The sequence below is a fragment of the Lepidochelys olivacea genome (genome assembly GCF_965140295.1).
Source record: "Lepidochelys olivacea isolate rLepOli2 genome assembly, chromosome: 6".
Lineage (NCBI taxonomy): Eukaryota > Metazoa > Chordata > Testudines > Cheloniidae > Lepidochelys > Lepidochelys olivacea.
Window position 1 is genome coordinate 60,513,054 of NC_140416.1, and position 27,204 is coordinate 60,540,257.

The 27,204-nt window shown below is 44.9% G+C and overlaps 1 protein-coding gene across 3 annotated transcripts in view; it reads right to left on the minus strand.

Moving 5' to 3' along the window:
* ACTN1 (actinin alpha 1) overlaps positions 1 to 27,204 on the minus strand; it is a 130,532-nt gene that overhangs the window by 8,678 nt on the left and 94,650 nt on the right. For all 3 annotated transcript variants that reach the window (XM_084630621.1, XM_084630622.1, XM_084630620.1), the window contains exons 8-18: positions 25,485 to 25,570; positions 18,058 to 18,150; positions 16,425 to 16,655; positions 15,415 to 15,562; positions 13,789 to 13,939; positions 11,212 to 11,320; positions 9,848 to 9,988; positions 7,264 to 7,446; positions 6,170 to 6,304; positions 4,321 to 4,500; positions 1,916 to 2,062 (exon numbers count right to left, since the gene is read on the minus strand). In XM_084630621.1, coding sequence (XP_084486747.1) covers positions 1,916 to 2,062; positions 4,321 to 4,500; positions 6,170 to 6,304; positions 7,264 to 7,446; positions 9,848 to 9,988; positions 11,212 to 11,320; positions 13,789 to 13,939; positions 15,415 to 15,562; positions 16,425 to 16,655; positions 18,058 to 18,150; positions 25,485 to 25,570 — 1,604 coding nt within the window. The remainder of the gene's footprint in view (positions 1 to 1,915; positions 2,063 to 4,320; positions 4,501 to 6,169; positions 6,305 to 7,263; positions 7,447 to 9,847; positions 9,989 to 11,211; positions 11,321 to 13,788; positions 13,940 to 15,414; positions 15,563 to 16,424; positions 16,656 to 18,057; positions 18,151 to 25,484; positions 25,571 to 27,204) is intronic.

Sequence of the window (27,204 nt, forward strand, 5' to 3'; positions counted from 1 at the left end):
ACCACAATGACATTTCAGGATGTGCTAAAAATGCTCTCAAAACAGTAGCTTCTTAGAGAACTTGATCACATCTTGACAGCGTTTGAACAAGAATTGTTAACACTAGCAAGCTTTAAAATCTACTTTTTCCAGATCAGTCTCTGACATAGCTATTCTTTTACCCAGTAATGCCAGAAGTCCTGCATTTCAACAGTAACCCAGAGTGCAGGGAAGCAGACAGACACAGTGGATAGCAAACACTATCACCTTTCTGTTCTTGCTGTCAAAAGTCAGATACCCCAATAAAGTGGTAGGCTAGGGTAGGTATGCCTGGCAATGATTCCGTGAAGCTTAGCTGGTGGAGTATCTTGTGTGCTCCTGAACAGTCCTGGCATTCCAAGAACACATCAGGAAAAAACAGCTGAAGCTCAGGGAAGTGCTGCCACCCCTATATTTCTGAGCTCTGTATATGAAAGCAGAGCTGTGACTGGCTGAGCTCTCTGAAGTGCACCCCTGACTTTATATAGCCGCTATCTTTGCTATTACACAGAGGGATCTACCAACGATGGATACAGTATTCATTTATAACACCCCCTTTTCTCTGTGTTTTGAGAGGACCTCATGGTAAACGTGAACTTCCTGACAAGAGAGCCTACTGGAGGCCAGCCACAAAGCCCAGCAGAACATTTCACCACAGCTGCACTCCTTTTAGCTCAGAATCACTAAACACTGTGGGGTGGGAAGTGTTCATCACCAAGGTTTACACACAAAATTGAGAATCCCAATTTGAAAAGCAGAACTTAGCTGCAGGGCAGCACTGAGGGCTTCCTGCCTGCAGTCCTCATCATTTTGACATGCCACACTGGCAGGAGAAGGAAACTCAGGGTAGGCGTGCAGGGCCAGCTTCAGCTGACTCCCTCTTTAAAAAAAAAAGTCAATTTTTTTTCAGTCTGGTGTTTACAATCAGTATTAAAGCTTCCCAACAGAAGAAATAATTGAGGATGAGGCAACCATATTTTCCCTGTTACCACTGTAACCTCCCTCTCTTGCATCTCAGATGTAAATGGAAGGTCTGTTTATGTGGATGGAAAACTAGGATGTACACGGTACACTTGGGAACACTAGAAAGGAGAGAGGGTCATTATCTGAATGCACCTTCGACAACGTGAGAGGAGTCAGCATGGCCATTATTTGGTCATCTGGAGATGGCTTCTCCTTGAAATTAGACTGCAGTAATGGGGTTTTATCTTGCGACCACTCAGAAACTGAATCTAGCACAGAATGCTGTCACAGGCTTAGCAAGTGTCAGGCGCATACGTATACACCATTGCTCTGGGATCTGTATTGCTCACCAGTAGGTCTATGGGTGGCATTCAAGGTGTTAGCGTGGAACCTACAGAACCCTAAATGGTTTTGGGAGTGCCTCTCTCCGGGTGACAGTGTGGCTGTTCAGATTCATGGAAGCACGCCAGCTGATCTCCCCTAGATGTAAGTGAGAGAGCTGTTGGCAGGATGATGGTTGAGTTTATCATGGGCTTATTTTATAATTGTATTTGCTGTTGGCTCTGCATTTATTTATGTTTTGTTATACTGTATGTAGCACTTAAGTGAGGGACCTCCAGAGGAAAGGGGATGGGTGCCTATAGTCTATTTTCTAAATATGTTGGCTGACTTTCCCGTGTCTTAGCTCAGTCAGGAAACTTGCATTCCAGACAAACTTCCTGTCTCGGCATGACAAACAGACTAGCCTAATGTGGACAGGATTACCTGACAGTCTCCACAGAGCTGGCAGCTCATGAGGCCTGGTCCTCTAAGCACAAGAATGAAAAGTCTACTCTGTGGCTAGTTCTACTGCAGGGGCTGTTTGGTTTCTAATGCTATGCCAAGCCTATGAAGAAGCAGGTGGCCCACTGAGCTGCGGGGGACACAGACTTACCCTGTCAAAATGGTTAAAGGAGGCCCGGAATTCATTCATCTGCTCCTGGCTGATCCCTTTGGCATCACGGGTCAGAATCTGATTTTCCACTTCATTGATGGTTCTAGCAATTGTTGTAAGCAACTGCTCCCATCCCACTCGGATATGCTGAAGAAGAAAGGACAAGACTTTTCTTTTAAAAAGTGGCACCTTCTGCATCTGGAGCCCTTGGTTCGACTGGGTTAATCATTACAAATGAAGTGATCCTGATGGTCATGGCCTGGGAAATCCACTTGCTCAGAAAAATCCCTCTCACTCTGGGCAAGTGCCATCAATTTCTTCAAAATCTGAACCTTCATTTAAAAAAAAAATAAAAGGTCAGATTCTCATCTAAACTAAGGCATTACATTAGCTTTAAGGTCACTTTACTCTGCCAGAGTTGTGTACAGCGGCCTTAGAGTAAATGAGAATCAAGTCCAAAGTTTTTAGCTCTCAGTCATGCAGAAAACTTTCAAATGTGAACTGAGTGTAAAGTGATGCACAGATGTCTTCCTAGATCTGACACCCACTTCTCCAGTGCCTCTATTATAGCACAGATTTTCACAAGATTCAGTAATGAGAAGTGACCAGAATCTGTTGCCAAAGTGAAACTGACAGGAATCTGGTTAGTTTTAGTGTACTGTTGCTTGGGAGAGTTTCCAGCAGCAGCACTGAAACTATTAACTAGGAAGAAGGAGCAAAAGAATGGAGTCTGTGAAAGGCATGGAGTAGCAGACACCTCACCATCCCCATATTCTTGCAGCACCCAGGAGGATGTAGAGGAGAAGCAGAGATTCCTTGGTTGAGGCCTCTAGGCACTGGTGCACTTTGGTCCCCCCTACTCTTTGCCTGTGGCAGATAATAGTGTAGCCTTCCAGGAGGCTTAATACTTTGGTCTCATTTTGGTTGTTGGGTTCAGTGTGTGGATGCTGGGTGGTGCGGATGGCCTGTCATACACAGGCCACCACACTAGATAATGTGGTGGATTCTGGCCTTAAACCCCATGACTCTAAATTTATGAACATCTACTAGCCAGAGATTGATACAGAAGATTAAGGCCCTCACTGCCCCCAAATAGAGTCCAGGGATCGTACCCTGGTATGGATCCCAGCAGTCTGGCAAATAGTGCGGCACTCATCTGTGCATTGGCCCTGGACAGTGGACCCTACATGTTTCATATCAGGCTTTGGCTACTAAATACGTGTAGTCCTCTGGCTGTTAAGTATCTGGCACAATTTCCCAGGTCTATGTATGGGTGGGTGGATTTGGAAGGAGAAGACTGATAGAATAAGTACAGAATAGCTATAAAGAGAGGAATAGGAGAGAGAGACAATATGGGGAGGAGGCAGAGAACAGAGAGAGAAAGGGAAATTAGGGAACACTCTGAAGACAGCTCAAGCAAAGATGCACCATAAATAATTATAGCAAAGTGAAAAGAAGCCAGGAAAGGAAAGTCAATGCTAAAGAGAGAAATTTAGTGATTAGAGCTGGTTGAATAGTATTTGGGGAATTTCTCCCATATGTGTCAAACAATTTATTCAAAAATACTTTGTGGAACTCAACTAGCTCTATAGCTGGTCAAATACTCGTCAGCTAATACCAGTGAAGTTAATTGCATAATATATTCAGGTGTATTCTTTTTTCTGTTATTTGTCCAGCCCTAGTAGTAAGTAACTTTTTAAAAAAAATCATCAGCTAGGGAGTTGATTTGCAATGTTACAATGAAATATGGAGCACAACAATACACAGCTGTCTTATTCCTTGAAACTCTAGGGAGCATTACTTGGGGTGGGGGTCAGAGAGGGGACTGCCTGTATGTTGCATTCTCTCCCCTCATACATTGTATGTCTTGTCAATTTAGATGTTAAATTGTTTGAGGCAAGAGTCTCTTACTATATTTGTATAGACCCTAACACAGCAAGGTCCTGTTCCTGGTTGTGGTCTCTAGGCATTATCATAGTACAAATAATGCATAACATATCCACACCACCACTATCACCAGTATCTTCACCCTGGCTATTAGGATTAGGCATCCAGCTATAAAGTAGTCGGCTAATAAGTCTCAGGTAAACATCTGAGATGCATTGGTGTTCTTAACTGGTCCCCATCTACCACCTGCTGAAGTCGCAACTACTCAGGGAGGACTCAGAACTGGATTAGCCTATAGAGCTGCAGGTCTGAACTGAGGTGTCCTGGCAGGGCTCTGTGGGTGAAGCAGTGCTGTTAGTTCCTCACTTTCATGAGTGAAAAGTTTAGCCAAGCATTTTGGAAAAGAATCTGGGTGATATGGGGATGCTCATCTTAACTACATCTGGCCAATACAACTTAGGTTGTTTTGTATGCTGGGGCTAAAACACAACAGGCTGAAGGCTTCTCCAGGCATTTACCTCCATGGTGTAGTTGGTGTGCTTGTTGTCAAAGATGAGTGCCTCCTGAATCTGCTGGTGGTCTCCCTCCAGCTGGTCAATCTTTGGTTTGTAATTAATAATGCTCTTCTCGTACTGCCGGAGGTGGTTGAGCTGGTCCTCCAGTGTCCCATGCATCTCTATGGAAATGCGGCCGATCTCCTGCATAAACAAACCCAAGGGAGTTGGGCCCATTAGAGGGACAAGCCTAAACACACACAGTATCTACCTGTTCCCTGTATGGGACAAAATGCTTCAAGAAGAAGACATATAGACTATACAGACCATGGCTTTAAAGAGAGGAGATAAACATATGAGGTCAGACACCCTTATGTTACAAACCACTGTAGCTCTACTGAAGTCAGTGGAACTACACCAGCTTACATCAGCTGAAGTTCTGGCTTTTACTAAAAATACCTGTGATTACATCTGGGGGGCGCCCCCTGGGGCTGGCCAGGGACCGCTGCTCGGGGCTGCTGGAGCAGCAGCTGGTGTGGCTGTCTTGGGGGCCACCTGAGCAGCTGGCTCCAGAGCCAACTGCTTGGGCTGTTGTGGGGTCAGCCACCCGGGCCCCTGCAGAAGTCAACAGAAGTCTTGGAAATCACAGAATCAGGGACTTCCGCGACCTTTATAACAGATACGTAGCCCTAGTTATGAGCCTACAGGTTGCAGTTTCCCTTTCTCCCTAACCCGTTTGTGTGCTCACCATATCAGACACATGCTATGCTCTCACACATGCCAAGTTCCAATCATCAGGCTATTTGGCGCTCTGTGGAAAACCTCGTCAACACCTTCCTTTAAGTAAACTGATCAAGGGTAACTACTGAGTGAGGAGGTTTACCCTCCTTACCTTCCACCCTCTGCCAGAGGATGACAGAAGATGGAAAAGCAATGATGCTGGGAACAGTTGGAGCTAAGAGGAGAAACTGCATTATGTGTTACCACCTCCAACTGTGCCACTGACCCAAAAAACAGTAACAGAATTGGCGTTTCCTCAGGGCAGAAAAGCAGCCTACACTGAGGGGATCCAATGAAGTGGAATCACTAGTTGGGCAACATCTGATGATAAATGAAGGCACAGCTGATTGCTCTGGGAGCTCTCTCAGTATGTCTATGGCAATAGTAATTTAAAAGGACAGGGAATAAGCTGGCCAGCACTTTTCTTTTCCTCAGCTAGGAGAGAGATCAAAATGCTTTCTTCACACTATATCTGCTGTCCTTACTTAGTGCTCTTTATCTCTGTGCTCCTTCTCTCATGGCTTTTTTCTCCTCACATCTCTGCATATCTAGCACTGACTCCCTTCTTAAATGTTTTCCTTGAAGAGCCTCCCCCACCTCTTGCACATCCTGCCATCAGCACTAGCCTTCTTGTATTCTTTTATCTTTAACTCAACTTACCTTAATTCAAATCTTAGCTAAAAAGTTCACCCTTAAAAATTCTCTCTCCTGCTGCTGCTTTACCACATAATTGTGTTTATTTTTTAGTACATTTTGAAACAGATGGTATGAAAGTGGTTACACAAAATAAACTTCTGCTGTATTTGTATAAAGCAAGTGAGAAACCCTTTGAATGTATTCAAGTGCCAGCATCCCTTTCTCGAGGCCACATTTTTGTATTTGCTGAAAAGAGCGGGAATAAAAAAGTGTCTCTGGCGAATCAGATGCATGGTAATCTCAGCACACACTGTCCATTGACTTTCTGTGAAAGCCTCTCTTATTGAAGCATGAAGGGAGGATTGCCCAAAGGCTGAAGGAAGAGGCAATACAGAATGCCCGCTGTGATTGTGGAGGAGAGGAAAAAAAGATTGTTTCAAAATTACTGAGATGCTACCTCCATCTTGGTTTGGATCCAGGGCCCAATGACATTAGCCTGTGCGCCAAACTGTTTCCGGAGTCGTTCATTTTGTTGCTGGCGTGTGTGCTCTTCCAGCAGGGCTTGATCCCTTCGAGGAACTAACTGCCGCACCTGCAGCAAAACATAGCAAGGCACAGCCTGTGTTTCATGAGCAGTAAGCTAGACACAATGCATTCAGAAACTGATATAGCAAAGGGGTGTGCACAAATAGGAAAGCATAAACGTCTGGCCTGGGCTGGCTAGCTTAGGGGACGGGACATAAAACCTGTCTTCTCTACAGGGGATGGTTAAATACAGCCCAAGTTATACATAACCAAAAGAAGTTAACATCCCAGGACTCTATGATGGCCTGTGTTAAATGAGTTGAAGGGCTCTATTCAATTGCCATTCGCCCACAAAGACCATCACCACAACTGGTATTAGGGATAGCATCTTTCATCAGCGCAAGAAGGGAATAAAAGAAAATTCAAGTTCTCCTCTTTAGCCTGCACATTCTGCACTTTGAAGCACATTAAGCCCCCATACGTGTGCTGGAAAAAAATCATGCGAGACGGCAGGGCCTGTGCTCTGAGATGATCCTGAGAGCTCTGTCTCTCAGGTGTTTGGCTGGTGGATCTCGTCTCCTTCTCAGTCTAATTGATCACCGCATGTGGGGTCAGGAAGGAATTTTCCCACAAGGTCAGACTGGCAGTGACCTTGGAACATTTCACCTTCCCCTGCAGCATGGAGTGTGGATCACTTGCTGGAATTAACTGGGTATATCTCACTTAATCATTTCGCTGCCATTGCAGAGACCTCGGGCACTGGGGCCCTCCTGTTCTCTGCCTGTGACCTGTAATAGTTTAGTCTGTGAGCTGTAATACTTCAGTTGTTGGGGTTAGTGTGTGGGTGCTAGGTGATGTTGGTGGCCTGTGATATACGGTAAGATGATGATCCGGTGATCCCTTCTGGCCTTAAACTCTATGTTTCTAGCTGAGCACTGTGCATTGGACAGGAGAATTTAGAAAGGGAATAATTCGCTTCCTGGGGTGATACCCCTTATAGAAAAGTGCAAGGCTCGAAGCACTCACGTGGTCCCATTTGCCATTGATTTCCTGTGGGGTGATGGTCGTGTAGGGATTGGTTCCTGCCATGTTGACATGGTAGGTCTGGACAATCTTTGAGACTTCATTGTGGATTCCCAGGATGGCCTGTCGCTCCTTGTCGGCATCTGGCAAAGTGGCCTTGAACTGTTCATGGGCTGTGGTCAATCCCTGGAAAACAGAGGCGCCAGCAGAGGAGAGATAAGAAGAGCATTAGTCAAAGGACAGCCTCCATGTTAAGGTGTTACTAAAAACAGTGCAGTTTGGAAACTCCTCTGCTGCTACAGCAGAGCAATCGATCTCTGAGGGTGCAGAAAAGGCCATTCCACAGCAGGTAAAAGCCACTTTTATGGCACTCAAACATTTTTCAGACCTTCATAGTTGGATTAAAGCAGGCAGTTATGAGGCAAGTTATTTTTGCTGTCTTTGGTTGTATCCCATATTGACTAGCTACAGAGATAACATCACAAAACCTGTCAAATACATCTTGCTTTAGACTCTGGTGGGCTGATTTTTGCAGAGTGCTTGATCCCTGCAATGAGGGTTGTGAGCACTCAATGACTTTGGAAAAAAGAGATCAGACCACTAGTGTTACTTTATAGCAGCTGGGTGACTAAGAGTGCTAGCACAGATAGGCATTAGTTTTCTCCAGGTAGGGCTGTACCAGATCCAGTATGGTTACAGTGGAATCAATAGAAGCAGGCCTAGGCTGTTCAGGGATCGCAACTAGGTGAACATCTTCCAGCCCAGAGAAATTGGCAAATTCCCATTGGCAGAGTGCTCTGTAGCTGGAAATGGCACCCTCTCCATGACCACAACTCATCCTTTCTATTACTCTTAATGCTGCGATTCCCAAACTATAATCTAAGGTGGTCTGGTGAACACTGGCTGATGGTTTGTGAACAGCTGGCAAGTCATTTGGGACTGGCTCATTTCCAGCCATTTCTAGGTTTGTAATTGTAGAGCACATGGAAGCCTGTAAAAGAGGAGAAAGACCAGGGAAACAAGTGCAGGGGGAGAGGTGGCAAAAGGGACCAGGAAGCAGAGGCACATGGAGTAGGGATAGAGAGGTGAACAGTACAGATAGACGGGGAAGAGGAAATGAAGAATGAAAGCAGAATGTGTGCCTGATAACCTACTTATGTTATACACAGTTAAACTCAGTAAATAATTTCCTATGTAAGCAACTATTGTGGTGATCACAGGGGTGTAGCTGAAGTATGACTGGAAGGGGAGTTTAATCCATGAAGTTATGAATGGGAGAAGGCAGTGTTCATCAAATGCACTCGCTATTCAGATTTGATCTACAGTATGGAAGAGTTAAAACAACTCACTGGTCTAAGACAGGGGTTCTCAAATTTCATTGCACCATGACCCCCTTCTACCAACAAAAATTACTACACAGCCCCAGGAGGGGACTGAAGCCTGAGCTTAAGGGCTTCAGCCCCAGGCAGTGGGCTTTGGCCCAGGCGGGGGGGCTTCGCCTTCAGCCCTGGGCCCCAGAAAGTCTAAGCCAGCCCTGGCGAACCCATTAAAATGAGGTTGTGACCCACTTTGGGGTCCCGACCCACAGTTTGAGAACTGCTGGTCATGGGGAAGCACTTTAGCAAACGGCAGGTCTCTAGCTCAGTAATAGGGCTCATGCTGCGTCAGTACCATTTATGACATCTCCACCCAGTAGCTCATGGTCAGTGCTAGTGCTACAGAGCCCACACCCAAAAGCCCACCAGCATTCTATGCATTCTCTCTCATGTACAGTGTTGCTGTCAGACAGCCCCACAATGACCTAACCTGGAAATGAGTCTCCTAGCCTGATGGCCAACAAATCAGTTGCTACCATGAAGCAACAGCTGAAGAGAAGACAAGCCTGTTTCTTCAGCTCAGCCAGCCTAATCCAAGCAAATACATGTACTGTCTGCTGTCTTCACAAGTGCTAGTCAAGCAGGAGAAATAGCAAGGCCTTTCAGACCCAGAAGGGCACCTGGAACACTGAGGACTATGGGGAGCTACTATAAGCTCTTTCCACAGCAGCCTTGTGGGAGGAGAGGGGAAGATGAAATGTTGCCTCCAATGACGTCAAGGAGGTTTGAAAGCTTTGACTCTTAATAGTAACTCAGCAGCAAACGGGAGAGCACAATATTCAGCAGTGTAGCTGTGCAGCACAGGACTACAGAAGCCATCAAAGAAACAAGAGGAGTAGAGGAACTGGGGGTGGGGAATTATGGGACTGTTGGCATAGCACACAGAGCCTGAGAGTAGCTTTAAGCCCTCTCATTAGGATAAGAATGCACAATCCTCTCGACTCTCAGTCATTTTTAAGCAAGACCCTCAAATCTCCTTGAAAAATCCACATTCAAGTCTTGGTATCCAGTTAGACTGGAGTAAACTTGGCTCATATCCATTTGGATCCAGATCTTCTGAAGAATTTGAGAAAAACTCATTTTTTCCCCCAAAGATCACGAGATTAAGCAGAAGCACCAGAACACCAAAAAGCACACCACCTGCCATAATCAAGTGAAAAGTATTGTCTGATTGCACACAAACACATCTTAGGGGAAGGACTTGCATATACCTGGATCTCCTCTATGGTATGAACAATGAAGGTGTCCTGCAGATCCTCCATGGCCCCCTCCATCCAGTTATTAAAAGGAGCGGCTCGTTTTGCATATTCCAGGTATAGCTGGTCAATTGTCTCCAGCAGCTTCTCTGTCCTCTGGAATTCCCCAAAAGAAGAAAAAGGATTAGAGAACAGTCACCGGACAGCACGCTTTGTAATTGGCTAAGCAGAGCCTTCCTCCTGTGTTTATCTTGCCATGGCCCTGCTCCCTCAGTGTTCTCAGAAGGAAGTTACTTTAAAAGCGTTCCTGAAATTAGGGTCTGGAACTGGAAAGACCGACTTCTTAAATATTTTTGATTTGCATATACTTAAATCAGCTACATGAACCATAACATTCTGTTATGTAATCATGTCATTACACAAGATTGATTTTCCCTTCTTTTTACTTACTTTATTTTTTTCAGAATGATTTTTCAAAAGAGCGAAGTTATAAAATACAGGAATGCCAATAACAGCTCATGCAATGCAGAGGTGCCAATTCTGGTGGTACAGCTAGGCTAGAAGGGTATATGTAGGGCTGGAAGTAAAAATATGAGACTCGTTTACTAGTTGGGATACCCAAGCTTTGGGAAATAGTTTGAAGAACTGAAGCTTAATGCTAGTTTGCATTGCAGCTGGTGTGGGAATCCATGCTAGGAAAGGAGGCTGCTGGCTGTCCTGCATTTATGGCATCCTATTGCTGAATTGATGAATCCACGGAATGGTCCTAGAAGTTCTCTAGGTCAGCAGCAAATGATACGAGAAAGAAAGAGAAGACCATATGTCTGTGTTAATCACGCTCCTCAACTTCAAGTTTCTTATAAGCAAGGAACAACAGAGGGCCTGAAAGGTTCTCTCTGCTGGATGGCCTTGTAATCCCAAGGGCAAGGACCTGCAAGGTTTCAACCTTTTTCTGAAACAATGGGCAGGCATGGGGCTGGTGAACTTCTGTTACAAGGGGTGCACAAGTTACACATGATCAGTTTTCTGCAGTGGGGGAAGGAAGCATTGGTAGACTTCCACAAAACCATTTATCTGGGAGAGATCATAGGTATCACCCGTTTTGAACTTGCATCATCCTTTGTGCATTGTGTTATCTGAATTGCATTGCTTTTGTTTAAATTGGATCATAAGCTCCTTGGGCCATGGGAATGTCTTCTAGAATAGGAAGTGAGATAACAGACTAGATTCCTGAGTGAGTGTAACACTTGATAGTGCTGGCAGTCAGCCCTGGAGAGTTAAACTCTCCAATATCTCTTGAGCAAGCCCAGCACAATCAGCAGCAGTGTAAGGTTCCTCCAGACTGCCAGGCCAGACTGATCTTCATGAGCACATCTTACCTCCAAGGCCTCTCTACGTTTCTGGGTTAAAGCACCCAGATTGTCCCATTGGTCACATATCTTCTGGCACCTGGCGTTGACACTTGGTGAGTCATAATAATCCAGCTCACTAACAAGCAACAACAAAAATGGAAAAATTAAACAAAAACACCCAGGGGAGGAACAATCAACAATTCCCCATCAATCTCAGAGAACAGAAATAATAAAAATACCCCCACCCCCTCTAATGAGGGGACTGTAGAGATCAACAGTACCCAGCTTTGGAGTCATTGCACATGATGTTACAGAGTGGTATCATGTATCACACTCAGAACGTGACTACATGGAGATTATAAAATAGAAAAAAAAACCCACCATTGATTTCCCATGACTATTTTCCAATTCATGGTGCAGGTTGGGAAGATTTGGGCAAATGGGCTTGGAGAGAAAAGCTGAGAGACTTCAGTCCAAGTTGGGAGATGGTGGTTTTCGAGAACAACCATGCCAAATGCATTCCATTTCAGAACACCATGCTGCCTAAATACCTGCTTCTTGTATATAGGGAAAGGGGGATGAGAAGGTCCTCATTGTGGATTCAAAGAGCGAGAAACCATGCTAAGGGATGTAGAATTCTGCAGGCACCCTTTGGGCAAAGAGGAACATACAGGAGCAGCTGAGCTGCACAGAACATTAACTTATTTAAAATAACCTCAGCATTGAAACGTGAATTGATTTGCCGTATCCCCTGCTCTAGAGCACACTGCCTGTAATGCTCATACTCATGGGGCAATGTTCTGTAAGAGTGAGGAGACAGAGAAATGCACACACATCTCTCTCTTGGTTCTGCATTTAGCAGGAAAGGAAAAGAGTAGCTTGATGACACCCAGCCTGAGAAGTGTCTGGGGCAGGAGGCAGGCCACGCAGCAGAGAATCCTGAATGCCAGGTAGGATAACTGACTTGACTGAGTGAATATAACACTTGAAAGTGCTGGATAGTGAAACTCTCCTATAGCCTCTGAACAAGCCCAGCACAGACAGCAGCAGGGCAGGCTTCCTCCAGACCACACAACCAAAATGTCTCAACCTTGACTTATTAGAATATCTCCAAGAGAGAGGGTAGATCAGCATCCATGCTCTGTTACTTGGCCCCTTTTTGCTGAGGCTGCTAACAAAGAGCAATTGATGCCAATCCCGAGGCTGTTTTTTGGGATGCGAACTGAGTCCTCTGTTCCCTCCTGCATTTCATACAGCTTGAAAGGGGATGATCTCTTCCATTCCAGGACCAGTGATCTCCAATCTCTCTCTCTCTGCTGCAATCAGAGATTTGGCTGCTTGACTAACATGCAGCATGCACTCTGGAAGTGGAGGGTCACTTTAATTCCTATTGCCTAGCTGGCCTTTGTTCTAATCTTCGCTCATAGGGATTGAGAAGTAACTTGGTTCTCCTCCCCTTCTGAGGTACCTCCTGAAGGGGACAAGGGCGCAATTCCTGAAATCTCTGCTGGTGAAGGACTGATCCAATAAGCCTGATATTGTAAAGAAAACAGCTGCACACCCTCAAAAATGCTGATGTTACCCCAGTCATGCTGTTCTGGTCAAGATAGGGTGGATAATTATTCTTCAATAATAAAGAACTGAAGCCAACACCAAGTTGTGCTGGTCCTTATGCAGCCCCAGCGAATTCTCTTCCTCACATGCTATTGACCAGCTCTTGCCTGCCTACAAACTGCCCTCAAACAGTGGCCACCACACACCCCAGCTTCCCCAAATGATGAGGCTCCACTTCCCTTGTGACCCCTGCATCAAGTAGAGCTGAAGTGCAGCATTCCAAGCAGGGACAAGGGAAGGCAGTCAAGGAATTCAGTCTGTGCTGGGACTCACTGGCCCTGGAGTCAGTTAGGAGTGTGGACCGTGCTCTAGCTGCCAGGCCAGGCATATAGTGCAAGACACCTGGAAGTGTGGGGCCTTATCACCTGCATAGGCCCCAGGGGCCTAACATCACCTGCTTGAAATCATACAAGTCAGCTCAAACAAATCTGTGATTGATGGGTCCATCTCTCCTCCCTGGCAGACGAAGCAGGGCTTGATATACGAGGGGGACGGAAAAGAATTATAGGGTAGCTTCCTGGTTGCCCTTTCTTAGCTAGCAAGAAGAGAACAGAAATCACCATCACCACCACCAAAGCTATTCCTCATCCTGAAAAACTGCAATAGCCTACAGCAACTGTTCTGAAATCCGCAAGAGCAGGAAGAAGACCAGGCTATTTAGGGAAGAGTTAATGGCAGCACACTGAGGTGGAAGAGGGTGGGAATCCCCTCTCAGAATCAAGCATGTGCTCCTGTCTTACCACTACTAATCTTCCCCACATAGAGAGTTTCCTAACCTGTACCTCTCATGTGTTTCAACCCCTCCTGCCGCCTGATCAGAAGACAGTGTCCTCTCTCATCAGAAATATTGGGATTTTCCTACATTCCTGCACTCTAAATCTTAACAGGGATTGTTTTATGATTGTGCTGGGCAGGACGGCAAAGCTGATTAGCCTTCAAGGTCCCCATTCTAGCTCCTAAAAAGGCAAATGCACCAGGCAGCAGCCGTACTTGAGTTCTTGTGCAATAGCAGCAATCTGCTCCACACGGTCCTGGTGAGCAGCTAGGTCGCTCTCAAAGGCCTCATGTTTCTTCAGCAGGGCCTTTATCTCTGACAGCGTAGCAGTTTCATAATCCTTCTGCTGCAGCATTGCCTCCTTACCTATAGAGGGACCCAAAGGACAGGAGAATGAAACCAGTAAGTCCGCATGGATTCTTGATGCCCACGTTCAGGCCAACTAGCTTACACTACAATGGTGGACCCACCACTACTCCAAATGTAACCCTTTGAACACTCCGTAATCAAGACAGGCCAGTTTGGAGATTCACACTTTTCAGTCTGAGACGAGTCTCTTGGATTGTAAGTATTAAGTGTTAACTGCCAACAGAGCTGCTCAACCGAGTGTCCGTCACACTGGGACCCAGATTGAGGTCTCTAGCTTGGAAGGGCAAGCAGGACATGTGGCCACAAGGAAGAGATGTCTCCACAATTAGAATGTGGCCATGCTAATATATTTTAGTTAGAGAATATATTTTAATGGAATATAGTTATAATCACTCTGTCAGAGAGGTTCTGGAAGGGTAATAAAGCAGGTGAGTTAGCAACGATATATATTTCGGGCATAACATTAAAAGCATATATTTGCACAGGCCAACCAGTAGTTTTCCAGCTCAGATGATAGAGATGTACTGACACTCATGTTCTGTATGGTGGCCATTCTGACTATATTGTTTGTTTGTACAAGACTTATTTCGATGGGGCCCTGAATATAGTCCTTAGGGGCTACTTCATTACATTATTATTTTCCTATACCTGAATCTCTTCTCAATACTAACATTCCAAATTATTTTTTCCTCCTTAAAAATGTGAGTGGAGTTGGTGCTCATGAAAGTTTCTCTCTCTCTCTCTCTCTCTCACACCATAAACACACCCACTCCTACACCTGGCATGACCCAATAACAGTTTTGCCAGCTGTAATAAGCACCTCCCTCCAGGTCTGCCAATCGATCTACATTTCCACATGCAGCACTCTCTACCCTTATAGTCTTGGACCTGTCTAGTTTAATAAATGAAATTGTGCCAAACTAGGCTCAAGGATGGAGACCAAACTAATAAAAAATAAATAAACCAACCCAGGTATCTAGATTAGAGCCGGGTGATTGATTGATTATTATTATTGGCAAATAGTAAATTAGCTGAAAATGCATTTTTCAGGACACCGAAACTATTCACAAATTCAGGTTGAATTCAGCAATTTCCTTCAGCTGGGCAATCGTAAACATTTCAGCTTTTCTTTTCAAAGTGACACTTTCAAAATGAAATGTCAATCCGAATCAATATTTTGTTTAGAAACTGCCCCTTTGGATCGCCATTTAAAGTATTTTGTTTGATTTAAAATTAAAATTTTTCTGTCCCCCTCCCCCCCCAGCAAGAAAAAAAAATTCAATTTCAATTCAAAACTAACCAAAAAATTATTGGTTTGGCTACCGAACCAATTATTTGCTCAGCTCTAATCTAGATGTGAAAGACCAGTACAATTACTCCCGTGACACCCAGCCCTCTGTATCTTCAGATAGGCAATGGCATGTTTTCAGAGGCAAAATGCTTTCGAAAGGAAGCATTAGGATTGGCATTACCATCTGTCCAGGACTCGTGAATGGAAGCTTTCTGCCGGAACTTCTCAGCCAGGTGATCCAGCCTCTCTAGCCTTCGGATCTCATTCAACAGCCATTCCTCATAACCCTTCTCAGCCTGTTCTAGGCCTCCCCATGCATTGTTTATGTCCTGCAGTGATGTAAAAGGTACAGCAGCATGAGAGGAAGAGATTGGTTCAGAAGATGGGGAACATTCTTCAGCATCATGCTTTGAGCATTCATCCAAGTGGGCCATAGGCTTCCAATCACTCTGTAGCAACAGGAGGCTGTAGTTTGCCTCCACAGTCATGAGACGTAGATTTGCAGCAGGCTGATGAGCTGACAGGATGGAGTGCATTTAGCAGGTCAGAACCACAGAGCTCAAAAGAGATACCCTGTGAAGCACTTCCACTCACAGCATGTTGTTATCTATGAATGCAGTGAAATGTCATGAAACGCAGTCACATGCCTCCTAGTACGAAAAAACCTCTTTGATCACTCCTTCATCCAAGAGGTCAATAAAAATTAGTTTGTGGCCTCAAAACAGATGGACCCAGTGTTTACGCAATCACAGGTTTCACTGGAAGCTAGCCAGAAGCCTGAGGGCTGGACCTAATTTGTACACAGAGAAGCAGAGGCTGGACCACCACTCTGACCTTAATGTGGAGGAAAAGTCTGTGTGAGGACAACAGGTCCCAGTGAGCAAATATCCCATCCTGATCCAACTGTTCTGATCAGGATGGAGTCTTGCATACAGCAACCAGTAGTTCATATTGAAAATGAGGGTGGCATGGCCACACTTCTCTCATGCCTGTCTCTGTCTCATCTTCTACTCAAGAACTGTAAACTCTCTGGGGCAGGGACCATTTTTTTCTTCTGTATTTGCACAATGGGGTCCTCATCCACGACTAGGGCTCCTAAGTGCTATGGTAATACAAATAATATGGTCTAAAGTAGTAAGCTTGATTCGGAAGGGTAGACAGATGCCTTGTGCTCTCAGCACGTCAACTCACCGAGACCATTTTCCCCTCTGAAGGCATGAATGCTGGCCTGTTGCTGAGCCGCAGCTTGGTCTGCAGGGTATTGAAATTGATTTCAAGCTGGCACTTCTCCTGGACCTTGGGGGGCTTGTGCAGGCGGCGGTAGTCCCGGAAATCCTCCAGTTTCTGCTGCATGGCTTGCATAGTGTTCTCAGGCGCCCGATTCTCCAGCCAAGGAATGGTGCGGCGGATCCATTCCAGCAGCTGAAAACAGCAAGGACGAGAGGGAGGAGTCAGAATAGCTGCAAAATCATTAAAAATTAAGCCCCAACTTTAGATTTTGTTAAAACTGCTTGTGTCCTCAGAACTTAGTAGGGACTGTCCACTTTATGTTTGAAACTGGGTGTTGCCAGCAGGATTGTGCCAAAGACAGGGAATTGGTTTAAGAAAAGGCTGTCCACCACTTCATAGAAGTATGGTCTTATGGTATCTACCCTGTATAGAACACCATGTTGAGGCATAGTATTACAGCACAGAATGCCTTGATGTGGTTAATTCATAGTTCAGTTCTGCAGAATCAAGACCAAACTCTGTTCTCAGATCATGCTAGACCTTAATAGGGCTGTTGCTTGGTTCAAAAATATTGCAAGCCTGTCAGTGTTCTAGCTCTGTTGGAGCTACCCTGTTGTAACTGATTTGCCCTCTCTGACACAGAAGGGTCTATGATGTAGAAATGAAGTTACTGCCTCCATTTTCATCTTTCCACTCTAACTTCTTTGAAGTCAGCACAGCTCTGAGAATAGTCTTCCACAGCAAACAGCTGCTAGGCAGCCAGCAGGAAGATAAAAAATTGGCAGCTCCCAGTGGAGCAGAAAGCTGCCACATGCTTTCCTACAATGCAGTGGGATCTCATCACATCCATCCCAAAACAACTCTGGTGGCTCCCAGTTCATTTCAGGATCAATTTTACAACTGTCCTCTTTGTACTCAAAGTTCTTTATTATCTTCCTCCAATCCTGCTTATAGACCTTGTCCCTTTGCTCTCCCCCTTGCTTCCTCTACTTGTCTACCACAGGCTTCCTATGATCATTTCTCCAGTTTCATAACTGTCTATGTGTGAGCCTTCTCCTTGCAGCTGCTGCTATCTGGAACAGTCTTCAGTTTCTATCATATATAGACTCTTTCCAAATGTTAGTGAATACTTATTTTTTCCCTTGCCTAGACCTTTAACTTCTCTTCCCCAGTATGATTTACTTAACTCTTAACGCATGAAAGACGGTACATAATAAAGTTGCACAATATTGCACATCTTTTCTTAAAATGACTCTCTCTCTCTTTAGTTTTAGTGATACAATGATTTCTTTCAATAAAATTGAGACTCTGAAGGCTGTTCCACTCCAGATGGCCACCATTTTGAAGTAGATTACATTTGCCACCTGAGTTCAGAGTCTTTCATTTTTACCTATTGGAAGAAAACATTTTCTAAGGAAACATGGGATGGCGTATATTCTACAGTACTAGAGATCTGGCTGTAGGTTTAGAAACACAGTACTGTGTTTGTACAGAGCCTAGCACAATAGTGTCCTGGTCCAGGACCTAGGCTCCACAGTAATACATGTAATACACACAATGCTGCCCAGGAATTGACAGCACCATTAATACTTACATCACTGGCCAGCTTTTCATAGTCTTCCATGAGCTGTTCATTCTCCTGATTGACTGCCAACACCTTGCAGATACGATTGGCTGCTGTCTCCGCCTGTCAAACAAGAGAGAAAACAGGAAGGGGAAAAAGTGTCAAAACACCATAACCCAAAACTTGTGGTTTAGTCTCCTGCTACATACCTGTGGTGAAGAGTAAAAGTCTCCCATCCCTGGCTCTAGCAGCCCATCTCTGGTCTGAAAGCATGTCCAGGAAACTTAGTTTTTCATTTGACTTTCTACCATAACTTGATTTTTCTCCTCCCCAGTAAAGCATCTCTCTGCGATGCATTCAAGTGGATTCAGCCTCCATGCTCAATTGATGTAGCAGTCTAGGCTTGTCTGCTATGGGACAATCAGAATTCTGGGTCTTTTCTGAAATTATTCATACAAGTGGCCTGAGACACCCTCTCCATGCCACAAGCAGACGCTCAAAGCCACAACTCCAATAATTGATCTGTGATGCCTGGGTACTACTATGGCAGGTGTCAAACTGGGGGAATCTTCCTTAAACGCTTTTAACCTTAAGAAAGTGCTGTTTATTTGTATTTGATACAGACACTGGACTCTGGGTGAGTCTTTACCTAGTTTCTAAGAAAATACTTGAGTTTGTTCTTTCCTTTCCCCCAAAATCTGTCTAACAGTTGAGCTATCTTCTAGCTCTCCCTACAATATACAGTCTTTGATACCCTTTACGTGCAATTCCATCTTAAGGCACAGAAATATCCGATGGATGGAGGAACCTTTCCTTCCTTCCCCACCGGCTATTGAGACCTACATTTATTTGGATTTTCATGATCCAGGTGAGACTTTCCTTCCATCTAACTGGGATTTGTTTGGTAATCTCTCTGCCTCCTTCCCTAAATCAAGTCTCTTGAGCCATGGTGTATCATTATTACAGTGGCGTTCTGCAGGAAGACTAGACATGTTGAAACTTGGATCAAGGAATGGAAATCCCAGCTGCAAACTAAGGTCTGAACAGTCCACCCTGAGTGCCACATTATTAGCAAGAGCACGTGCTTAACACTTGAAATATATAAAAAGGCTTGTTCTTGGGGCATTACTTGCCCATGTATCTGCACAGCTCCTGTGAACACGAAGGAGAATTAGATCCTTCTCCAGAGGCGGACAGAGTCCTTGGAACAACATCTGCTGTGCAGACAACTTGAAAGGCCATTTTCTTTCTGGCACAGATAGTGTGCTAGAGGCCATCATCATCATCCTTATCTCCTCTTCCCACCGAAGCCCTAAAGATACTATCACCATTCTACCTCCACAATGTGCATATCTCCAGGTGGCTGAGGAAGCTGGGATAGGGAGTCAATCCCAACTCCTTACATCACTCACCGGTGGCCAACAGGAGCCTGTTGTTGAGCAATGCAAGGAGTGAACGCACATGGTGTCTCTACAGCTTACATGTTCTGTAAGTTACACAGTGCTCTAGATCTGCAAGTGGAACTGACATCAGAAGTGGTTGTATGTGAGAGAGATTCTGGAGCAGTAAATAGCCCACCATTTAAAGAGCTCATGACTGGCAAGTTTAAACGTACATCTATTTTTAAAAGGCATTTTATATTTGTTTATTCAGCCTCTGATGTCATTGGAGAAAAATCCTCCAGTTATTGCAGCTGATGTGAGGTAGCAAGAATAGCAATAAAAATCATAAGCTTCAAAATGACATACGAGTCGTACAGTCCCAAAGGAACTGGTGATCTTAGTCGTTGGGAAGAGGCTCAAAAAAGCGTGTGTTCAGTCATCTCTCCCATAGCTAAACTAGGCCAGCTAGCGGGTATACAAATATTAACTACATTAATAAGAACATGTAGAAATGGTCTTTAAAGGGGAAAGAGCCATTTTGGTAAAAAGTATAAACGAGAAGTGCTCAGGACAGTTTAAAATGTCAGAAAGCATGCTCTTGTTTTGATTTTAACTTCCTCTTGGTTGGTCCCAAAGGCTCATTTTTGCCATCCAGGTGGACTTTACAGAGAGAATATCAAATGATATCTCAAAAAGACATACCCAGTGTCCCTACATCCAATGTGACTTGAGAGAGAGAGAGAGAGAGAGAGAGAGAGAGAGAGAGATCCACCTCAAACTTTATAGTACCCAGGGCCAGGGTGGTGGGGATTTTTTTTGGGGGGGGGGAGGGTGTTAATTCTCCAACCCTGTTATTCACATGTGGCTGTGGCAGCAGCCAACTAAGCAGTAGGGATTCCATTTTAAACAGGTATATTTACATGTGTTTGATGGCAGATTTCCTCCAGTCCCCCCACATTTTGGGTGCCCGTGTGTCCAAACAAAAAAAATTCCCCAATTGCCGATGTTTAGCTTGTTTGGAAGTCAGTCTCTCTCTCTCTCCCCTACACCAACTCCTGCTTCTCAGTGTTCCTGCCTACACTGGACTTCTTGCTAACTCGTCCTGTTACTACAAGAACAGTAGGAGGATTACAGTAGACATGGTGCTACAACTACTAGAGTTGCAGGCAATGTGTTGTGCTGACCTGCTGTGATTAGGATTAAACAGAATGTTCCATGTGATCTCCATTTGTGCTCCCACCAGTGCTCCCAGGAGAGGAGCAGCAGCAGTGATGGCAGAAGCAGAATGTTTAAGGAAAGGAGTGGAATGTAGACACACTCTCCGTAACGTCTAGATGGCTCACCACATGTTCCTTTATTAAAGGAATGTTTATGGACGATTTGCTGCTCCTGAAAGGTTCTGGACTGACAGTCCCAGAGACTCTAGCTACAGAAGAGATACAACACAGGCAATGACACGATAAGCTTTGCCCACATTATCTTGCCCATGTGTCTCAATCCTGGCCTTGAGGAGCTACCCCTCTAGGGATGAAAGGGGAGTGGTCTCCATGGCCTATTCAACCCTGGGTCTCCCTGCGTCTCCCTGCTTAGTATGTCAATAAAGCGATCTAGGACCATAATGGTTTCTGTGATGTGGCCACCTGTCTATGACTAATACATATTCCCAAGAGCACCCCAGAACACTGCATACCAAACAAACACATTATAAAATGGCAAGAAGTTATTCAGAAAATTTCACTGCAGAAGTGAAGTTTTACAATATTTTAAAACATTGAACCCAACCAGTAGTTAAACACCCATGCAGTTTAGTGTTGTGAAAGTTAGAAGCAGTTAGAAAACAAGCAAACCAACCAAAGCAAGTATAGACATATATTTTTATATATAAATCATTTAAAGGAAAAGTAGCAATCCACACAAATGTCACGTCAGGCTGGGGCCCCTGTACCTTTAAAGACTCAGTATAAGAGAATGAAAGAAGCAGAAAGCTGATCATGTGACCTCCCCTTCAGGGCTGGTAGCAGTAATGAGAAATCTGAATGAAAAATGGAGCGACATCACAGTAACTCACCTAATCAAGTAAGAGACGGCAGTGCTTAAAAAGACACACTGTGCTCCTAGACCTAGTGAGAACCATGCTCAGTAATCACTTTGTATTAGCCCGAGATTTTAAACTTGTCACTCAATAGCTGGATAATGTAGGACTGGCCCTGGGAGAGCTTCAAAAAGGAGCTACACCCTACCCTCCAGTCGTAGTTAAATTGCTGGCAAATTGACAATTTAATCAATTTTTTTTAATCCTCCCTATAAGCCAGTTAGACTACATGGATTCAAACCTTAATAGCTAAGAAGCAAATTCTCTGATTCTTACTCCAATTACTTGGTTCAGACATTGTGGCAGTAGACAATGTTTCTGTTTACAGTATCAATAGAAGCCCTGGCACCAGCACTAATTGGTGAAATGGGCACAGGAGCTGCTGCAAATATTTTCAAAGGATGGACTGGGACGGGAGAAGAAGAACAACATAGGATTGACGGGCAGCACCTTTAACGCCATCAGAAACCTAGCCAGCTCTTTCACCTTCTACCCACATTTTAGGTTTGCCATCAACCTAAACTGAAGAACTGTGTGTGTGGCAACTGGAAAATACTGCGGCTGGTGGTTAGTCTGGCATGGGCTCTGGGAGAATGGTCTTTATGGGAAAGCATCAGATGGCTTGTATTCCACTTAGCCTGCTGTGAAGAGTTTCAAATAATTTACTAGCCAGGATTCTCATGGCAAAGCCACCACCAAACCCATATATGTGAAGTAGGTGAACCTACTTCAGCACTGTCCAAATGGAGTACCACATTTGCAATTTACTAGGAACCAGAGCTGCACCTATTTTGCATAAAACAGAGCAGGTCCCAGCATGCAATGTTCCAGCTTGATCTAAATAAAAAATAAAAATAAAAAAAATAAACTTATGGTTCAAGCTAGCTCTTTATATGTGGAACCTGTAACCTGTGGGTGGCATCTTGGTATTAAAACTGATGCTGGCTACCATCAGCACTGATTTGTATAAACCACATGTAGCCCTGAGGTGCTTAGTATGCTGCCAACATGACTCTCCCTTGGGAAGAATGTGGACTGTGCATCCTTTATAGAAAGTAGTTGTGAGAAAGAAGGGAAATTTTTGTCCTGTTTGTAATATGTTAATTAGAGATGGGTCTAAGTCTCAGGCTTTGGACCATATATCCAAAGCCCCTGGTCTGAATCCCCTTGAGCTTGGAGGGGGAGGGGAGGAGGAGAATGCACACCTACACTTAACAGTGCACAGAGCTTTCCTCCTATAAAAAGTACTACTAGAAAATTGGCATTTTAGAAAACTGTTGCCCAGTGGGAGGCAGGGATCTCTGAGCTGGCTAATCCACTCCTTTGGGGGTAGGCCACCCAGTGCCAGGCAAAGGGGCTTGGAATAAAAGCAGAGAAAGAACCAAAGAAAATATTGCGGAAGATAAAGCTGACAGAAGGAGGGAAAAACAGGTGGTTGGTGAAGGGAGGCGAATGAGTGGGAAGGAAAGAACAAAAGGAGAGGAGCCAGGAGAGGAGAAATGGGTAAGAGAAGGGAAGTTCAGGTGGTTCAGCTAAGACTAATTAGGGATGAAACTCGCAGCTGGAGCACTGTCTAGGGGTAGAAAATTATGGGCTACTTCCTCCTAGGCAGCTCACATATCGTTGGAAATTGGCCCAGGAAGAGGCCACTGACCCAGTGGGAGCTCACTAGGGAGGGAAGCTGGCAGCTACAAAATGAGACCCTCAACAGCCCCATCTTAATCAGCTTTCAGAACAAGACTATGCTTGACAAGGCGGAAATTAAGCTTGTTGCTTTGATATACACATCATCCAGTCAAGAGTGATGGAGTCCAAAGGTCAATTTCTTCCTTTTGGCTTCGTCAGTGGGGTCGTGCCCACCTTGGACAGGAATCTTGTATCCACCACATGGGAGTGGATGCAGAGAGAGGCACAAAGGGAAGAGCTGAAGTATGTTTAAAGAACACTTTCTGAATCCATAGTTTCCTCATATAACTTCTTCAGCCAGGTTAAAGATCATACATCCCAGAACAGCTATGTATGTGGTTAGATCGCTCAGTGCAGCGACAGCATGGGATTCCCTGCCTCTATGTTCATGGACCAAAGGTTTGAGATGTTTCCCAGAGAGTTAACTGTTGGGAGGGCACGGAAGAGAAGAGGGAGGGTTTTGTTAGGAGTAATGTCTCACCTTCTGCGCACCTGAGAAGGCGTGGTAGTAACATGAAACATAGGTCATAATGGCCTTCTCATCCGGCCTTAGCGGGCCTATAATATCTGTGCAAAGAAGGAAAAGAGGTTGAAAGGATAAAGTAAGAAGCAGCACATAGAATAAAATAAACAGTCATGGGTGGCGTGAGAGAGGGGGAGAAAACTTCCCATCATGCATTGCAGGACAGGCCAAATAGATTTCCATGCGGAGAGCTGGGAATTCGGATCAGAAAGTGACCAGCAGGGTTGGCTCTGTGGATCAAAGTGGTACCACCCCTTTCTCCTCCCAGCATCCAGTTCTTCTTCCGAGCCAACCTCCAAATTACATATTTTCACAGCCCCACAGTCAGTGGGCCTGACCCAGCCATGAGAATGAATAAAATTTATTTATTGCTTTAGCATTTTGAGAGTCTTCTCTTGAAAGGCTTGTGAGTCTTAAGTGGCCAGGCCATTGCAGAGATCAGACTGCCTTCTTACAGAGTATTTCCGACTCTGCTTCAGTGTGTACTGGATAATCCTATGGCACTGAAGCAGTTACAGTGTGTTTGATTTTTGAGGGAGATTTATCAGGTCTCACTTAGCAATACTTTCTTTAAGTAACTACATAACGGCAGGCAATTGCTTGGCAAAATACAGCCAGGACACATCTGTCCAACCTCCACCATGGGGGACGAAAGGGAGGAAAGAAAAAGGGAAAAGCGGGTGTCTCAGATGCAATATGTGATCCCCTCTATTTTGAGAGCCACAGCACTAGAGGGTATGTCAGATAAACTCTTCAAAGGCAAGCTGAAGCTGGGCTGAGTTCACTGTGTAAAAGGAATAGGTGTTATGCTGAACTCTGCAACGAGAGTGGCAGCTTAGTATTTGGGATGATCCCTCCAGTGGCTCAGTTAGTCTAAGAAATACTTCCACAGATGCCCAAGGAGTAAGGGAAGAGAATCAGGATCGATGCATCAGCAGTTGATTTAACGGGTCTAGTGAAGACCTGCTAAATTGCCCGCAGATCGCTCTCCTGTCGACTCCTGTACTCCATCGGATCAAGAAGAGTACGGGGAGTTGACAGGAGTGCGTCTCCCATCAACATCGTGTAGTGTGGACCTGGTGGTAAGTAGATCTAAGCTACATCGATTTAAGTTACATTACTCACGTACCTAAAATTGCATAGCTTAGATCGAATTTCCCCTGTAGTGTAGGCCAGGCCTTAGAGACCCTATAGCTCAGGTGTAGTGAATGTGTATAAGGGCGAGTGAATGTGTTAGCTTTGCCACTCTGTGCTCTTTCTGAAACCTCCTGCCCAGCCACATTCCCCACCCTCGCCAAAAAGTGGATTCATCAGAAATAAACTCCAGTGGTGGTATGCTGTAGTGTCTGAACATAAGGGAACCACAGCAACTGCACAGCAAGTTCGGTGGCCTACCGGAAAAGCACTGCAACACTGTGTTAAAGATTTAGGTTTGATTTCCAATTCTAGTCTTACTGGTGTGACAGAAGCTGGTGCCAACTAGCTCAGCTAGTCGAGAGGGAATCTTGATGGCAGAGCTCCCAGTACCATAGGATTAATGTGCACTCAGCAGTCCTGTGGCTTTATTGTACACTGACTGTAGGGATATGCTCTCCCAATCCCTGCCCCCCAAATTCTTATGTTTGGGACACCACTTTGAACCAACAGCCAACTCTACCAAAAAATAATATAAAGATGCCCGTAGCTAGAGAGGAGAGAGAGAAAGAAAAAAGGTTTGGACATTAGCAACAGGACCAGGTGCGCTGTGTGGAGGGAGCTTGGAATCCTGCGATACCTTCTGTGCTCCTGAGAAGGCGTGGTAGAAGCTAGAAACATAGGTCATGATGGCTTTCTCGTCAGGGCGGGCAGTTCCAACAATGTCTGTCAAAAAAAACCTGAAGTTAAGAGCATATCGACTGATGGGAGAAGAGCAAGGGAGGAGAGCCAGAACGGTCCAGGACACCTGGTGTGGGGCATGTACATGTCACAGGAAAGTCCTACTCTGCACACTCTTTATGCAGGACTCCCTGACCCTCTCCAGCAACCCTTCCCTTATCAACAAAACTCCCAAGAGGAGGTGTAATCTAGCCCCTGGAAAACCTAATGGGATCACAGTATGTTTCATGTTGGAACATTTCATCCCTCTCTAGATGGATCCAGCCAAGGCAGAGCTGTCAGTTGAATCGGTGGGATGAACCCAGCAAAGCACCAATAGGCTGTTGTGTTTATAGTTTTAGCATAATTCAACTCCTCCGTCCCCTAAAAGTTCTTGAGGTGAGTTTTTTCCTCCCCCTCAAATCACCCCAACATATGGACGGTCTGATTTTCAAAAGGTGCCAAGTGTTCCAAGTCCCATTACTGTCGGTGGGAACTCAACACCTCTTAAGATCAGGCCATCGGTATTTACACTGCAGAGGTACACACATTTGTTCTATTCCTTTAGGAAGGAGAGCTGCTCTGACAAAGCAGGAGAAATCCTGCATGGCCTTAACCATCTGTTTCTATCATTCCCAAAACTAGACCCAGTTATTTCTGGGGTAGATTTCTTTGGGAGCACCTGGAGGAGACAGTCTAATAAAATCTATCCCAGAAACATGGCAATTCCTTGGGATCACAACAATGAGGAGCGGGCAAGGGCAGGAGGAAGCATGACTGGTTACTGAGGCTGGGAACCCTGCATCAAAAAAGTGTGCACAGTAAATTGCTAGTTGTCCAAACGCTGGTTAACCAGTTTTAATTGTGTGTATCCCCACCACAGAGATATGTTATTTTACACAGGTCTTCACTTCCCAAACCAAGCCTGAAACAAAGCCTCCCTCTTCAGAGTCAGCTGGCCTTGGGCAAATACCCACTGTACAAATGAAGACCTGGCCAGCAGACTGAAGTGCAAATGAGAGAGTTGGAGCCTTCCAAACGGGACCCTTCATGTTTCTAAAAGGTAATCCCTGCTGCCCCAAATGCCTTCAGATAACCAGTTACCCACTTTTTCAGAAGTGCCTCTTATAGAAAGTATCTCCCTTTGCTTCCAGAACTGGTCAGTGCTGTATTCTCATGCCTAATATGACTGAGCAGTTCAGAGGGAAGCAGTTTACAGTACCAGACATGGTAAAAGAGTGGGTTGGAGAAATCTAGAGAAAACTGGCAGAGTTGTTCTTGCCAAATTCGTTCTCCACACCCTCCTCTAATCCTCAACAAATGGCTTCATTTAAATGGCAGCAACCAACTACACCAAAAAAGGGTCCAGGATACAAATCCTCGATCGAAGGAAGAGTATGTCCTGCACTGGACTGTCTCTTGAACCACTAAATCTAGATCTTGAAAGGATATGGGGAAACCAAGATCTTAGGTAAATTTTAGATTCATGGCAAGAGAATGGAAACCTTTACAAACGGCAGTAATGACAGTGCAGGCTTCTGACTACAGAGATGACAAATTAGTATTAGGTACAAGCAAACTCTTGTAGTCAGGAGTCTGGCTTGTGGGAACTGAAGACTAGATCCAACCCAAATTGGAGC